Raw genomic sequence first — 15026 nt, 5'->3', positions numbered from 1 at the left:
CACGGAGTCCCAGCACCAGCGCCAGCGCCACGCCCAGCCACCCCACATGCCACACGCACCACATCTCTTATACACAGGCCCGGCCCGTGCCTACCTGCTGCGCCGCCAGCGCGAACACCAGCAGCCCCAGCAGCACCCCCACCAGGGCGCAGCGCAGCATGGGCCGCCGCAGCCGCCGCCAGTGCAGGGCCGTGTCCGCCGCGAACAGCCCCAGCAGTCCGAAGGCGCCGCCGGAGGCACCCACAACCTGGGGGACGCGCAGAGGCGGCAGCCAGGAGACAAAACACGTGTGTGAATACGCCCGCACAACAATGACCGCCGACAGCGCATAAAGCTGTAGGGTATGCAGATGTATGCTTGGGCTCAGTGGGGCAGCGATTGGGGCTCGGCTGAGAAGGCTCCATGCACGTTCGTGCACACTCCACCGCACACACGCGAGAGCACCCACCACCCGGCACGGCGACTCCACTGCCGCGCTGAGCAGGCCGCCGCCCACCGCCGCCGCCAGCCACACCGCCGCCACCCGTGCCGCGCCGTAGCGCACCTCCAGCCCCAGCCCCAGCGCCGCCGTCAGCGCCAGGTTGGCGGCGCAGTGCCGGAAGTCCACGTGCAGAGCGGGACCCGTCAGCCACCTGCACGCAGGTGTTGAACGGCCGTGCGTGGCGCCGGGCGAGCGAAGCGAAGCACGGGAGCAGCGACAGGAGCAAGGTACTACATTTGTGTGTCGGCAATTGGTTGGTGTGATTGGGCTTGAGCCTGGGTGCATACAAAACGGCCGCTGCACGTCCCAGACTATTGTTCCGTGCTCAATCAATACCCAGCAGCAGCCCGCACGTGGCGCCCGCCGTGTGCTCGCGGCACCAAGCGCGCGCACACACCCCCTCCGCACCCATTGCCCGCTGCCCACCTGTACGCCTGTGACACGCCGCCGTAGTGGAGGTCGGGGCCGTAGCGGCCGCCCCAGGCGCGCAGGTAGGACTCGGGCAGCGAGGTGGCGGCCGCGCTGCCGCCGCGCAGCAGCACGTCCGCCAGGAAGGCGGGGCCGGCGCGCCGCGTCGGCAGCAGCCGCGCCGCCGCCTCAGCGGCAGCAGCAACAGCAGCTGTAGCCGCAGTAGCTGTGGTTGCGGAGGTGCCGAATGCGGTGGATGCTGCTGTGGGACCCAGCGCCCACCCGCCGCCGGAGACGCCGCTGCTGCCTGCGGTGTTCGCCTGCTGTGAACCCGCCGGCGCGAGCATGGCAGTGACATTGGCAACCGCAACCGCAGCTGCAGCGGCGGCGTCTTGCGCGGCGGCTGCTACAGCCGCGAGGGCCGCCGCCGCGGGGTAGTTGCCGGCCATGAAGGCGAACAGCAGGCCGGCGGCGGCGGTGAAGGCGCACGTGAACAGCGGCCAGTGCTCACCCATGCGGGCTGGTGTGCACCTGTGGCGGGGTGGGTGGCGTGGGTTTGGGTTTGGGGGTGGCGGGTAGTCGTTCTCGGCACCGAGCAGCACCCGGTACCCGCCGGTGGCGCCAGGGGACTCCCCGCGGCTCGGCGGAGCCGCTGCCCCGCACGCTCGCAGCCCCGCACCCACCCCTCCTACGCCTGCCTAGCGGTCCACACCCCACTCACCAGTCGAACACGTGTGTGCCGGTGATCACCAGCTCTGGCGGGAGCAAAACAGGCGCGGCTCACTGTGACATTCATCTCCCGCTTTTCAGGCACCCTTCCAATAATAAGCAGGCAAACAAGCAGGCAAGACAGCAAAACCGCAAAGCCGGCGCCCGCCCGCCCCCGCAAGGAGCACACGCCGGCACGCACCCGCCTCCAGTCTCTCCCAGGCGTTGGCGAAGGTGCCCGCGCGCTTCTTCTCCAGGTAGTGGTGCAGCAGGCGCCGGTGCGGATCGGCGCTGGTGCTGGTGCTGGTGTTGTTGCGGCCGCCTTTGGTGGCAGACCTTCCCACGCCGCCTTTGGCGCCGATGCCGGCCGCGCCGCCACCGCCGCCGCCGCTAGCCATCAGGCGCTCCCAGGCCGCCCGCTGCAGCGTCAGACTCAGCGCCGCAAACAGCCGGTCTGTGCACATGCATGCAAGCGTGCGTGTGAGCGGGCGCGACGAATGGCATGTCACGTCACGCGGAGGTGCCTGACTCCCTGCCCACCTACCTAGTACCTGCCCCGACGCCGGACGACGCACCACTCCCGCACCCACTACCGTAAACGTAACGTGTCCCACCACCGCACGCGCACTGCTGTGTACTTGGCCATGTCCCTGCTCACCCTGCGGCTCCGCGGCTCGGTCCACCAGAGTGGAGGCCTGCACGTGCAGCGAACGCACCGCACCCACCGCCGCCACCGCCCGGTGCCAGCGCAGGCGCGCAGCCGGCGAGCCAGGCGACACAGCTTCTTCTGCGGTGGTGGTGGTGGCATCGGCGTCGTCGCCAGCGGCTCCAGCACCGCCGTCGCTGCCGTTGGTGATGTGGATGCCGCCGGCAATGCTGGCCAGGCGTGTGGCTCTCTTGGCGTTCACCGGCGGGCCGAAGCCGGAGAATCCAGAGCTACCGTGTGTCGCTGCCGTGCCGCCCGCCGCGATGCCGCCACCCGCTGCGGCGCCCCCTGGCAGCGACACACGCAGCACCGCCGCCTGGCGGGTGGGCGCCGGCAGTGGCGGTTGTGGCGGTGGTTGTGGGGGTGGAGGTGGCTGACCGCTCATGACCATATGCTGCATCGACCGCCGCCGGAGGCCGCCGCTGCCAATCCCACTGACGCCAATGGCGCCGCCCCCGCTACTGCCGCCGCTGCCACTCCAGCTCGCCCGGCCGCCGCCGTGGGCGGCGGAGGCGACCCGCGCCGCGGCGGCGGTGTCTGGCGCCGCGGCGTGCCGGGCCGCCAGCAGCGCGGGCCGGGGGGCGAGGCCCGCAGGCTGGGTTGGCGGATCTGCAGGGGCTGCAGCACCCGGTGCCTCCGCGCCCGCGCTGGCACCGTCGCCATCGCCGTTGCCGTCGCTGCGAGCTTCTGTAGTTGTTGGAACCATCATTAGCTGTACGCGCCGGGCGTGTGTGCCTGGGCGCGGAGGACGAAGGACTTGCGCTTTGCCGCGCTTTTTTTGTTCTGCTCAATAGTGTGCAGCTGTGATTCCCGTTGCTTTGTACGGGTTGGATGTGCCCTCGGGCACAGATGACTTGTCGCGTGCAGCCCGGGGAGGGGGAGGGCGGCGCTCGCGGCGATCGGGGAAGCCAAATCGTCAATCCACGAAATTTTCAACCAGGTACTTTGCGCTGTCTTGTGCGTTGGGTTTCTGTTACTTCAATTACAACGTTACTGCAGCACACGCGCTCGCGGACCCAGCAGCGTGCAAAGACAGAACTACATGGCCTTTTAGGTACTTTGCTTAAGTCTAGCAGTTTCTCGCAAATTCAACATAATGGATGACGGTGACGATTTCGTAATTAATACTTGGGAGCCCTCGCCTTCGGTTCCGAAGAAGGCGCCCGCATCCGCGAAAGCGGACGGCGGCGGCAAGCCAGGAAATGCTGGCGCTGGAAAGCCCAACGGTGGGAATGGACATGCAGCGAATGGAAACCGGGCGCACGGCGGCCAGCAACAGCAGCAGCGTAATGGCAAGGCTTTCGGCCGGGACGGCTCGTCGGGCGCACGTGGCGATAGCGGCAGTGGAGGCCAGGGGCAGCAGCGGAATGGAGGGGGAGGCGCGGGGCGGCAGGACGGCGGCGCGTGGCAGGCAGGCAGGCCGTCAGGCGGGGGCGCTGGTGGCGGAGGCGGAGCAGGCGGTGGTGGGCGGCAGCGGCAACAGCCCGGCAAGGATCGATTCAAAATGCGAGGTGCGTGGCGTCGCGCGTGTGGCTGTGGGGGCGGGTTCTCGTGCTGTCCTGCATGGCCGTGGCGAGCAGCGCGGCAACGTGGTCAGTGCCGCGTGCAGTCAATGCCTCGGGGGCCCCAGGCCCCAGGACCGCGGCGGTTGCTGACCGGCGCAAAGCACGCCGGCACCCCTCCTGCGCCGTTCCTACCTCCTTCCCTCTCTTCCCCCACCCTCTTGCCCCTCCCTCCTACCCCCTCCCGCTCCCGTCCTCACCCATACTCCCTTCTGCCCCCTCCCTTATCCCTCACTTGCTGTCACCTGACCCCCCCCCTGCTTGTATCCTGTTCCCAACGTCTTAACCTTCCAATCTCCCTCCATCCCTTTCCGCCCCCCCCCGCCAGCCGGCGGCCGCGCCATGGACCCGGACGACCCCGACGAGCTGCTGCGCTCCGAGGCGCCGGCGGAGGAGCAGGACGACCTGGCGGAGGTGCTGGGGCTGGTGGCGGCGCGGGAGCGGGCGCTGCAGGCGGAGGCGGAGGGAGCGGCGGGCGCGGGCGCGGGAGGAGGCAAGCGCCGGGCGCCGGCGGAGGTGGGTGCGCAGGGTGCGGGGGTGCAGGGTGCGGGGTGTGGGGATGACGGGGTGTGGGGTGCGGGGTGTGGGGTGTGGGGATGACGGGGTGTGGGGTGTGGGGTGTGGGGATGACGGGGTGCGGGGTGTGGGGTGTGGGGTGTGGGGATGACGGGGTGTGAGGTGTGGGGTGCGGGGTGTGGGGGTTGTGGGGATGACAGGGCTGTTTGTTGGGGTGGAGGAAGGCGCGGTGGCGGAACTGGGGATGGCTGGGAAGCGGAACCGCGGGCTGGGGGCTCGCAGGCCGGAGGCTCTCGCAGGGCGCGACGGGACCGCGGCATTCTGCGCTGTGGGCTTGGACTGTCGGAGCGTCCCGACCTCATCTGCGGCTGCTGCTGAGGGTGCGGTCTGGGCATATGGCCGTGCACTGACTGCCAAGCACAGGCCCACGCCCACGCCCACGCCCACGCCCACGCCCACGCCCACGCCCACGCCCACGCCCACGCCCACGCCCACGCCCATACACACGCAGGAGCCAGAGGGTGTGGTGGACTTTGACGATGACGACGGCGGCCGCAAGCGCCGCCGCACCGACGGCGCCGGCGGCCCCGCCAAGCCCGCCATCAAAGCCACGGGCCGCGGCAATTTCACGCCCGGCACCGCCACCCACGCCGCCGCCAACCCCGCCGCCGCCGCGGCGGCGGCCGCCGGCGGCGCCGCCGACGCCGACGCCAGCTGGCAGGGCCTGGGCCTGGCTGCGTCGCTGAGTGGCCAACTGGAGTCGCTTGGCTTCGCAGCGCCCACGCCCATCCAGAAGCTGGTGCTGCCGGTGCTGCTGTCTGGGCGGGACGCGCTGGTGAAGGCGCAGACGGGCAGCGGCAAGACGCTGTGCTACCTGCTGCCCATCATCAACGACCTGCAGGCGCAGCAGCCGCGCATCAGCCGTGGCGAGGGCACCTACGCAATCATCCTGGCTCCCACCCGCGAGCTCAGCATTCAGGTGGGCGCGCGCGTGTGTCTGTGTGTCTGTGTGTGTGGAGGGGGGCTGTAGATACCAGCCCAAACTAAACCAAACCCAATGCAAAGGGGGTTGGGGGTGGGTGTGTCATGGGGGGAGGCTGGGTGTAGGCGTGCCGGGGATTGGACGCAGGTGTGGGCATGCGGCTCTGAACGCCACGTCGCACCGCCTCTGCCCCTGCCCCTGCGTTCTCCACACCCACAACCACACAAACACGCACCTACGTGCCAACCTACCCCTCCTGCCGCCCTCCCGCCCCACCACCACCACCACCACCACCCACCCACCCCCCTCACCCACCCCACCCACCCACCCACCCACCAGGTTGCCGACGTGGCCAACGCCATCCTCAAGCGCTACCACTGGCTGGTGTCGGGCCTGCTCATCGGCGGCGAGAACCGCGCGCACGAGAAGGCGCGGCTGCGCAAGGGCGTGTCGCTGTTGGCCGCCTCGCCGGGGCGGCTGCTGGACCACCTGGAGCACACCGCCAGCTTCCGGACAAGTGCGTGGCGAGCAGGAGGGGGGCGGGGCGGGGCGGGGAAGCGGGGGGGGGGGGGTACTGGGACCAATCCCAGCATGGAATCCCGAGTGCGGGGGGCAGGGGAGGGGGGGGGAGCCATCCATGAAGGACGGATGAGTGAGTAAAGGACGGGTTGTTTTGGGGTTGAGCATTCAGCACTCAGGCAAGACCCCGCTGCCACCCCACAACCCACCCCACGCGCACACATGCGCAGCCGAGCTGCGCTGGCTGGTTCTTGACGAGGCGGATCGACTGCTGGACCTGGGCTTTGAGGCCAAGCTGCGCCAGATCACCGAGCTGCTCAACAAGTGGGTGGCGGGAGGGAGGGAGGGGGGGAGGGGGTGAGGGAGGGAGGGGGAGGGAGGGGGAGGGAGCCGAGGGGGGGAGGGGGGGCACCAGCCCAAAGCAAACCGAACCCAATGCAAAAGAGCGAGGAGGGGAGCGTGGCCTATGCTCTGACAACGGAGTGGCACTCGACAGTAGGGGGGGTAGTTTACAACCCTAAGACCCTAAGACCCTAAGCCCCAGAACCAGCCCACGGAGCGCCGAGGGGGGAGGGGGCAGAGGTGCGTGGTGCGATATGCGCGCATGCACGCGGGGGATCTAGCGAAGCAGGTATTGTGTTTCCCACCTGCGTGCCTGCCCCTGCGAACCGGACAGAAGCATCACCCCGACACCATCGCACCATCGCCCCAACCTCCGCACCCACCCTCGCTGCCGCAGGCGCTCCGCTGCAGGCATGGAAGCAGAGGCCGCCGGCGGAGCCGCCGCCGCCGCCCACGCCGCCGTCAACGACCACGCCGACGACGCGCAGGACGCCGAAGGCGACTTTGACTTCGTCGCGGAGGAGAAGAGCCGCCGCAGGCAGGCGGCCGCCGCCGCCGGGCCCGGGCCCGGCTCCGCCGGCGCGGTCGCCGCCGCCGCCGCCGCCGCCGCCTCTCAGCGCCGCACGGTGCTCGTGAGCGCCACGCTCCACAAGCAGCTGGGCGCGTTGGCGGAGCTGGCGCTGCGGGACCCCGCGGTCGTGGGCTTCGACGTCAAGCAGACCAAATCGGGTCCGCAGCTTATCGGCGGTGCGGATGTGGGCAGCGGCCCCGGCGGCAGCGGTGCTACAGCCGGCGGCGAGGGCGAGGGCGTGAGCTACAGCCTGCCGGCGTCGCTGCGGCAGACGTGGCTGGAGGTGCCGGCCAAGGAGCGGCTGAGTGCGCTGGCGGCGCTGCTCAAGAGCCGCACCGCGCGGCGGCGGCCGGGGGGAACCAAGGTGAGGGGTAAGGGAGCGGCTGGAGCGGCGGGCGGGGGCGGGGGCGGCGGCACTGACGCTGGCGCTAGCGCCATGATGGCGTCTGTGACGCTTTCGCTGAGTCCTGGTGTCAGGCCTACAAACTGCGCTTCACCACCACGCTGCTCGTCGCGGCAACTCCTCCCCTGGACGGCTATGCCTATTCCCCGTCTACCATTTCCTTGCTAATCATGAATGTCACACACACACACACACACACCCCAACACACATACACACGCTCGCTCGCTCGCTCGCAGATTGTGGTGTTTGTGTCCTCCTGCGACGGCGTGGAGTTCCACCACCACCTTCTGGCCGACCTGTGGGAGGCGGTGGCAGGCGGGCCGCTACTGCCGCGCACCTGCAGGCTGTTCAAACTGCACGGCGACATGCCGCAGAGCCAGCGCACAGAGACGTTTGCGGGCTTCTCAAAGGTGCGTGCGCGTCAGGAAAGCACAAGGGAAATGTGTGTGTGTGTGTGTGTGTGTGTGTGTGTGTGTGTGTGTGTGTGTGTGTGTGTGTGTGTGTGTGTGTGTGTGTGTGTGTGTGTGTGTGTGTGTTTGTGTGTAAGTAAGTAATTTCAGCCCATATCGTATGAAATGGGACGCCGTAGCAGCGGTCTCGAATAGCAAGTCAGGACTCAACAGCTCAGCATCGTGCAGATACATGCTATTGTATTAATGTGTGTGTGTGTTGTGTGTGTGTGTGTGTGTGTGTGTCATCGCTCGCGCTCCCGCGGTCCCACCCGCGCAGGAGGGTGACGGTGTGCTGTTGTGTACGGACGTGGCGGCACGTGGCCTGGACTTCCCCAACGTCACCACCATCATCCAGTACGACGTGCCAGGAGCCCCCGCAGAGTAAGTCGCGCCGTGTGTGTGTGAGGAGGTGTACTGTGCGGGGTGTGGGGTGTGAGGTGTGTTAGCAGATGTACCTACCACTGAGACTCTCAACCCACCACTTGCTCGTACACACACACACACACACACACACACACACACACACACACACACACACACACACACACACGCTTCGCGCTTTCGTTTCGTTTTAACACACACACACACACACGCTTTCCGCCCCTAGCGCTCTCAAACCTTCAATCACGCTCGGTCACACACGTATGCGGCCCCGCTCCTCTCCGCCCCGCCCCGCGCAGGTACGTGCACCGCGTGGGCCGCTCTGCGCGCATGGGCGCCGCCGGCGAGGCCGTGATGATCCTCATGCCGCACGAGGTGCCGTACGTCAACCTGCTGCGATCCCGCGGGGTCATGTTGGAGGCCTTGGGCTGGGACGGCCTGGCACGGTTCATGCCCACGCCCTCCTTCGACGCGGACGGCGGCGGCGGAGGTGGCGGCGGCAAGATGAGTAAGAAGATGGCGGCGGCGGCGGAGGGGCTGGGCAGCGCCGGCGCGGCGCGGCAGCTGGCGGCGCAGCTGCACCGGCAGATGTCGGCGGCGGTGGCGCGCGACCCGCATGCGGCGCAGCTGGCGTCGGATGCGTTCCGCAGCTACGTGCGCGCTTACGCCACACACAGCGGCGACCTCAAGCGCGTGTTCGCGGTGGGTTACATTCATGACTACTCATGATTATTGGGATGTGGATTAAGGTTGGGTTTGGGTTCCGGTGGGTGGGGTGGTGCGCGTTGTGAGTACAAAGCGCGGGGGACGGGGCAAAGGAGCAGGAGCGTGTGGGGGAGTTTGTGAGCTTGAATGGCACGGGTGGACGCGTGGGGCAGTGCTCTGCCGTGTGTGCAACCCTAGGGTCGGGGTTGCGGCTGCGGCCCGCTCAAGCTCCTGCCGTGCCCGGCCACCGTTAGCTACCGTACTCGCGCACCGCCCAGCACGTGTTTGTCGCGACCCAACCCATTCCTCAACCCCCGTCCCGCCCTCCCCACCTCCCCTCCCAGGTGCGCAACCTGCATCTGGGTCACGTGGCCCACGCCTTCTGCCTCACCGAGACGCCCACGCTGGTGGGCAGCAGCGGCAGCGCAGCCGACCGCAAGCGCCGCAAGCGCGAGCAGTCGGCGGCGGCGGAGGCGGACAGGCGCAAGAAGATGAAGCGGGCGGCGCGGAAGGTGTCGGCGTGAGCGCGTGTGTTTGTGATGTGTAAGAACAGCGTTGGGCGCGAACACGTAGTGTGTGCGGTTGTGCGCTATCGTTGTGGTGGTGGGGTTGAGTTTGGAGTATGTGGGTTGTTGTCATGTGTGGTCATTTGTGATGCTCGTTGGTTATCAGCTGTGCCGGCCTTGACGGTAGGCCGGTTCGCAAGCCAATCAACGCACGGGCATCCGCACATGGGCAGTGGCACGGGCTCTGCCCTACACCACAGCCTGGGGTGCTCGGTGATTGCGCGTTGATATTCAGAGGCAGTGTGGCACCGACGTTGGCACTTGGCAGGTGGCGCATTGATGGACAGGCCGGTTTGCTTGGCCGTGTACAAATACAGGAATGGACAGGAGAACTATGATGCTGCATGACAGTGTACAGGAGTGTGTCAAAAGGCTTTGTTGCTGTGTGAACCGCGCTCCGAGGAACATGTTTCCGGTCAATACCAACATTCAAAATGCCGTTCAGAGCAGTCCTGGACACATCAGTACGCACATGCCTCATCCTGCGGGTCCCCTACATCGGCAACTCCACGGCTCCACGACAGCACCAGCAACCCGCACAGCACGGGCCCACACACCTGCACCTTTGACCACACAGCCGTCTTGCATCTTGGGACACACACACGCCCACATGCTTCTTCGCTCTCATTCATTGCTCCTTACCCCTGCCACAGCCAAACGTACACGCGCGGCCGCAGCAATGCCTTCACAACTGCGGCACGCGACCACGGTATCCCTTCCATAGCGCGAAACGCTGCTTCATGCTTTCTGACACACAGCCGTCAGCGCCCCGCTCTAGCACAATGCGCACCCACGCCTCGCCGCCGCCGCCGCCGCCGCTCTACCGGCCGCGCAGCTCCGCCAGGCGCGCGGTGAGGTCGTCCTCGGCCTTGGCGGCGGCGGGGCGGGCGGTGCCGGCGGCGGCGTGGGGCATGCCCACCGCCAGCTCCAGGCCGTGCTCCTCAGCCACCTGCAGCGCAGCAGGAGGCAACACCAGCATCAAGCACCACAAGGGGGGAGTACATGAGTGTCCAGAACGCACAGAAGACCAGGTATTGTGATGCTGGCACCATCCAGTCGTGCCGCGGACCCCGTCCCCCCGTCCCCCAGCCGCCCACCTGCGCCACCAGCGCCGACACCTCGTCCTCGGGTGTGGACAGCGAGGCCTGCGCGCCCATCACGTCGTCCACCACCTGCGTCTGCAGGTCCAGGTTCTCAAACTGCTTCTCAAACTGCAGGGCGGGAGCAGGGAGGGCGCGGAGGGGAGGAGGCAGGCAGGAAAGGCGGGGAAAGTCAGGGATTGGTTCACTGGTGAGGAAGGATGACTATGATGCATGCGTTCTTTACAGGTGCAACAGTGACAACTCCAGTCAGGGGCCGTGGTATACAGTACCGGTATGTTTGCGACGCTGCAGTACGAAAAAGTTCCTCAAGCCCATTCCCCGAACCCTACCGCAGCCGCAGCCTGCCCTCCCGGCCACCTCCATGTGTGGCGCCCTGCCCCTCCTGGCCTGCTCCTCGACGCCTGCAGCCGCTGCCGCCCTGCCCTGCCCTGTCGCCCTGCCCCTCCACACCCGCACACCTGCGTCATGGTGTTTGCGATGGTCTCCAGGTTGTTTGAGGCCATGGCCTTCTCCAGGCTCTTGACTATACCCGCCATGTTCTTCTGGACCTGCGGGTGGGAGGAGAGTACGGCACGCGTGACAGCAGTATGATGGGGTTGATGCGGGACAGTTTACCAGCCGAGGATCCGGTGGCGATATCTACCGCCCTACCAGCTCCTATGATGTACGTCGGACGCTGAGCCCTGCCTCACAGTCCCCACTTCACCCTTCAGAACTTCACGAGGGCGCCTCAGACTCCTCCCCCTCCCCCGTACCCTTCCCACCCACCACCACCGCCCAACCCACCATCTGCATCTTGGCCTGCGTCTCCAGCCTGCTGACTGTGGCGTCCAGCCGGCTGGCCAGCTTCATGTAGTTGAGCTGCTCGTTCTTCTTGCGGATGGCGTTCTGGGCGTAGATCTTGGCGCCCTCCATGTTGCCCTTCTCGATGGCCTTCTTCACCTGCAGAGGTGGGAAGTATCGGGGTGGGCCCGTGTTTGGGTGCAGATGAGGAAGTGGCCGACCGTTGCATGCAGCAGCCCTTGCCCCTGGTGATACCATGCCGTCCGGAGTGCAACCCCCGCTCCCCCTGTTGCCCCCGCACCCGTGGCATGGCATGGAGAGACCAGCAAACCACCACTTCGCCGCTGCCCCGGCCAAGCCTGCTGTCCCAGCGCGCCCACAAACCCCCACCTTCAACTTCTCTGCCTTCTCCTCTTTCTCGCATTTCACTGCCGAGCGTGCAAGCTGCTTGGCGGTGAACTTTAGGTTGAAGATCTGGTCAAGCAGCTTCTCGCCACCCATGATGAAGTACTAGCGACGAGAGGGATGGAGGGAGAGGCAAGCGGCGGCTGCGCTGGGTGTGTGTGAAGCGCGGGGTCCGGACCTGCAGCGTGGCGAAGGCAGGGGTGCCGGCAGGTGCAGGAGCGCCCGTTGGTCTCGTGCGAGCCCTCGAGCCTGACGTCCGCCCGCTACAAAGGCTCCAGACACGCTGTAACTCATCACGAAGCATGCGGAAGCGCGCACGCGGCTCACCGTGCAAGGAGAGCGAGGAGCTGTGTGCAGCTGGTCGAGACCTAGTCCGCCCTAATACTATATCCTTCGTCTCGCTGGTCTCAGCGATGCTTTATAAGCTTCCTTGGTTTGCAATGTCTGTGCCAGCTGCAGCTTACTAGTTAACAGATACTAGGAATGCTCTATCAGACAAGCAAATGGTGTCCAACGTAGGAGTTCCCGAGCGATGCGTGTATTTAGCTTGTTGCAAGAGGTAATGCAGAGTAGCGACGGGCATTATACGAGAAGGAACTGGTAGTCCTCATTCCGACGCTGGTCCATTCTTGCAGTTGCAGCTCCCTGAGGAGACCAAACTGTAATATTGCACATTATTCGCAGCATTAAGCCTATTTGCTATCCTATTTTGACTTGCACGGAACAGTCCCGCCCGTTTTGGTTCTTGAGACACTCGTTTAGAGTCCGCCTCGCCGCATCTAAATGGTTACTCGGTTAACTTGACCTGGATCCAGCGCAAGTAGCTCGTCACAGCCCCGGACACGCCATCAGCCTTTGCAATGGCAGCACAAGCTGCGGGAGCCAACAAAGGGCCGCTGGACCAGTTCTACAAGGACTGCTTGCGGATAGGGTGTCTAAAGGCAAGCTTGACTTGAATTGGGGCCTCTTGAATGGGTTACACACGGGGCCAAAACACACGACTGACACCACCTGTGGGGCTGTGGCCCCACCGGTCTTTGCGTGTGACAGTGCTTCAGCCACTTCCACCTGTACCTCAAGGGGCGAGAGGAGCTAGTGGTCACCATCTTCACGGGGTCACAAGTGTCCCCGCGGACGCTGCCGAACTTCCGGGCAATCAACGCGGGGTAGGTGGCGCGAAGGGATGCCACGAGCTCGTCTAGCTGCACGTCCGTGCACCGGGTGGGAGGAGCGCGGCCAGAGAAACCTGCAGTCCTGCTATGTGCTGGAGCAGCTGCGTTGCCATCTGCATGCCGCAGGGGCCCTGGCTTCTACACCCGTGCTCAGCACTCACGCTCCCTTTCCCCTGCCCCTCCACCGAACGTGCCGCGTGTCAATACACAGCAACGGCAATGCGCTGCCGCCCGCCAGCCCCGCCAGCCACGAGCTGGACATCCACAACCCCGACGTGACCGTGTTCCTCATCGGCGCCTATGCCAAATACAACTGGCCCTACGTCTGGGTGAGTCGCCGTGCGCGCTTTTGGGGGCTGGCTGCGAGGCCTGGGTGGCGCTGCGGCGAAGTCGCTGTCAGGACAGGCGGGCCGGCCGCGTGAGGCGGATTGCGGCGGAGCCGCGCGGGCAGTGGCATGGGATGCAGGCATGGCGGCTGTGAAGGTCAAAGGGGCCTTGCTTCCCAGCGACATGCGTTGGCTGGGTGGGGCTGGGCACGGGGCGGGGATCCATGGGTTTGGGGTCTGAGGCTCGTGGGTGCTCCCTAGCAGCACGGCCCGGCGCTGCAGTTGCAGTACGTTAGCCGCGCCCTGCGGTCAGGGGCGACCAGCAGTGGCCACACTAGTGAACGATGGGCTGTAACGGGGCGAGCGTGTGAAAGGGGCCACAAGGCGAACGCGTGTGTGCGCGCCGGCTGCGCGGCTGCGTGAACCTGGCCAAATAACAAGATGCTTGCCGCTCCCACGGCTTGACTTGCCAGCGCTGAGCATTGCCAAACCCATTGCTGTCTGCTGCTGCGGCACCCTCTGTTGGCACCTCGCAGCTGCGTTCAGTGTCTCGAGGGCGGGCCAGCGACGACATTGACGCGCCACTGGACCTGCCCACAACCAAAAACTGGAAGACCATGGGTGAGCATCGCGCATGCAGGCCAGGGGGTGAATAGGCACCGAATCAGACCGGCGGGGGCTCGGGGTCGTGCGGCCAGGGGGTCGGCCCGAGCATCGCCTCCAAGTGAGATGCAGGTGGTGGGGTCGGTGGAGCAAGCGCGCGAGAATGGCCTGGCCTGCAACCTGCGCTCAGAACCTGAGGGGCCCAGGCGGACGCGTCACGGTGTGCTGCGCAGAACGCCTTCAGGGCCGCCCCAGCGCTTGTGTGGTAGCGGCCCGCCGTGTGCCACAACGGTCTCCTAACGACGTGGCCGACTGCACACAAGCCTCTGGCTCCCCTAGTCTTAGTCTTTGTGGGAATGGTGCGAACAACGCCAGGCATCCCCCGCACTTCCATCTTTGATACATACCGTTCGCATGAATGGCTATGCCCTCCGCCTGGTCCTCGCAGGCCTGCGCATCTGGCACATCCTAGAGGAGCTGGTCAACCTCAACATGTTCCCGCCGCCAGCCAACCCCTTCGAGGTCAACTTCGAGGCGCTGCGGGAAATGCCGGAGCTGGAGCGCGCGTTGCAGGTGCGAGGGAGCGCCTTGGGCTAGTGGGCCACACAGCATGCTCAGAACAGATGCCTAGGCTAGGCACTTTTCGCTTTCGGGCATGCTCCCGCGGCCTTGTAAGTCGCCTCGGTCCCCCTTTCCGCGCCCGCCTCCTCCTCTTCCTGTCACGGCCCTCAGGCGGGCGCCATCGCGTCCTTCCTGCGCGAGCTGCTGCTGAGCAGCTGCCAGCGGCCGGACCTGGTGCAGCAGGACTTCCAGGAGTGCGTCAACATGCACTTCCAGCTCATGCCCAAGATCACGCCAGGAGCGCCCGGGCCCTCGGCGGCGGCGCAGGCCGCGCAGCAGCTGTAGTGGTGCCGGTGGTGGCAGCAGCAGCACGCAGCAGCGGCACTAGGACAGGAGCGGCAGCAGCAGCAGTAGCAGCGGTGGCGCACGTATTGTAGACCTGGTGTGGACGTTAGAAGTGGGCATAGGCGGGCGTTGGGCCGCCGAAATGAGGACGTCGGCTCAGGGTGGCGGCTGGGGCCCGGTGGGGCGGCAGCTTGAGCAGTGGCTGCAGTGGTGGTGGACGTGTCAGCTACGGTACCGTAATTGCATGCGGCGCGTGCGGAAATTGGCGACGTAAATACCCATGCCGTGCGTAATTGCGATGAGGAAGAGGGTGCGGCCGGAGTGACGGATGAACCAGGGTGTGCATTCGAAGACTGACTTATTGCACTGTATCGGCAGTATCGTATGCAGTGCTCGTTCATGGAATGCAAAAATGTTCTGAGGTA

The 15026-nt window shown here is 66.2% G+C and overlaps 4 protein-coding genes across 4 annotated transcripts; 2 read left to right on the top strand and 2 right to left on the bottom strand.

Moving 5' to 3' along the window:
• Window positions 1–3112, bottom strand: CHLRE_03g188600v5 (uncharacterized protein). The gene is made up of 6 exons (XM_043061149.1): window positions 2256–3112; window positions 1800–2051; window positions 1611–1644; window positions 908–1420; window positions 449–632; window positions 1–247 (listed from the first exon to the last, which is right to left on the bottom strand). Exons 1-6 carry the CDS (start codon window positions 3010–3012, stop codon window positions 68–70), a joined length of 1920 nt encoding a protein of 639 aa, XP_042926278.1. The 5' UTR covers window positions 3013–3112; the 3' UTR covers window positions 1–67.
• Window positions 3113–3292: 180 nt separating this feature from the next.
• Window positions 3293–9368, top strand: CHLRE_03g188550v5 (uncharacterized protein). The gene is made up of 10 exons (XM_043061148.1): window positions 3293–3814; window positions 4194–4381; window positions 4893–5360; window positions 5703–5880; window positions 6113–6206; window positions 6622–7159; window positions 7436–7609; window positions 7929–8032; window positions 8332–8734; window positions 9082–9368. Exons 1-10 carry the CDS (start codon window positions 3400–3402, stop codon window positions 9259–9261), a joined length of 2742 nt encoding a protein of 913 aa, XP_042926277.1. The 5' UTR covers window positions 3293–3399; the 3' UTR covers window positions 9262–9368.
• Window positions 9369–9370: 2 nt separating this feature from the next.
• Window positions 9371–12162, bottom strand: CHLRE_03g188500v5 (uncharacterized protein). The gene is made up of 6 exons (XM_001691805.2): window positions 11922–12162; window positions 11580–11772; window positions 11193–11348; window positions 10865–10954; window positions 10401–10514; window positions 9371–10252 (listed from the first exon to the last, which is right to left on the bottom strand). The coding sequence occupies exons 2-6, from the start codon at window positions 11688–11690 to the stop codon at window positions 10124–10126; spliced, it is 600 nt and encodes a 199-aa protein (XP_001691857.1). The 5' UTR covers window positions 11691–11772; window positions 11922–12162; the 3' UTR covers window positions 9371–10123.
• Window positions 12163–12253: 91 nt separating this feature from the next.
• On the top strand, window positions 12254–15025 carry CHLRE_03g188450v5 (uncharacterized protein). The gene is made up of 6 exons (XM_001691968.2): window positions 12254–12535; window positions 12645–12760; window positions 12978–13095; window positions 13629–13713; window positions 14144–14268; window positions 14428–15025. Exons 1-6 carry the CDS (start codon window positions 12455–12457, stop codon window positions 14599–14601), a joined length of 699 nt encoding a protein of 232 aa, XP_001692020.1. The 5' UTR covers window positions 12254–12454; the 3' UTR covers window positions 14602–15025.
• The last annotated feature ends 1 nt before the right edge of the window (window position 15026 follows it).

The sequence above is a fragment of the Chlamydomonas reinhardtii genome, chromosome 3 (assembly GCF_000002595.2).
Source record: "Chlamydomonas reinhardtii strain CC-503 cw92 mt+ chromosome 3, whole genome shotgun sequence".
Taxonomy (NCBI): Eukaryota; Viridiplantae; Chlorophyta; class Chlorophyceae; order Chlamydomonadales; family Chlamydomonadaceae; genus Chlamydomonas; species Chlamydomonas reinhardtii.
Note: the sequence above shows the minus strand (reverse complement) of the source record. Positions and strands in the feature narration are given on the sequence as shown.

Excerpts from the sequence above, each read along its gene's own strand:
- CHLRE_03g188600v5 (XM_043061149.1), bottom strand. The coding sequence starts at position 3,012 with ATGATGGTTCCAACAACTACAGAAGCTCGCAGCGACGGCAACGGCGAT. Across the intron at positions 633-907 it reads GGCGTGTCACAGGCGTACAG|GTGGCTGACGGGTCCCGCTC; the intron begins GTGGGCAGCGGG and ends ACCTGCGTGCAG. Across the intron at positions 248-448 it reads TGGAGTCGCCGTGCCGGGTG|GTTGTGGGTGCCTCCGGCGG; the intron begins GTGGGTGCTCTC and ends CGCGTCCCCCAG.
- CHLRE_03g188550v5 (XM_043061148.1), top strand. The coding sequence starts at position 3,400 with ATGGATGACGGTGACGATTTCGTAATTAATACTTGGGAGCCCTCGCCT. Across the intron at positions 3,815-4,193 it reads GGATCGATTCAAAATGCGAG|CCGGCGGCCGCGCCATGGAC; the intron begins GTGCGTGGCGTC and ends CCCCCCCGCCAG. Across the intron at positions 5,361-5,702 it reads CCCGCGAGCTCAGCATTCAG|GTTGCCGACGTGGCCAACGC; the intron begins GTGGGCGCGCGC and ends CCCACCCACCAG.
- CHLRE_03g188500v5 (XM_001691805.2), bottom strand. The coding sequence starts at position 11,690 with ATGGGTGGCGAGAAGCTGCTTGACCAGATCTTCAACCTAAAGTTCACC. Across the intron at positions 11,349-11,579 it reads AGAAGGCAGAGAAGTTGAAG|GTGAAGAAGGCCATCGAGAA; the intron begins GTGGGGGTTTGT and ends CCACCTCTGCAG. Across the intron at positions 10,515-10,864 it reads TCGCAAACACCATGACGCAG|TTTGAGAAGCAGTTTGAGAA; the intron begins GTGTGCGGGTGT and ends CCCGCCCTGCAG.
- CHLRE_03g188450v5 (XM_001691968.2), top strand. The coding sequence starts at position 12,455 with ATGGCAGCACAAGCTGCGGGAGCCAACAAAGGGCCGCTGGACCAGTTC. Across the intron at positions 13,714-14,143 it reads CAAAAACTGGAAGACCATGG|GCCTGCGCATCTGGCACATC; the intron begins GTGAGCATCGCG and ends TGGTCCTCGCAG. Across the intron at positions 14,269-14,427 it reads AGCTGGAGCGCGCGTTGCAG|GCGGGCGCCATCGCGTCCTT; the intron begins GTGCGAGGGAGC and ends CACGGCCCTCAG.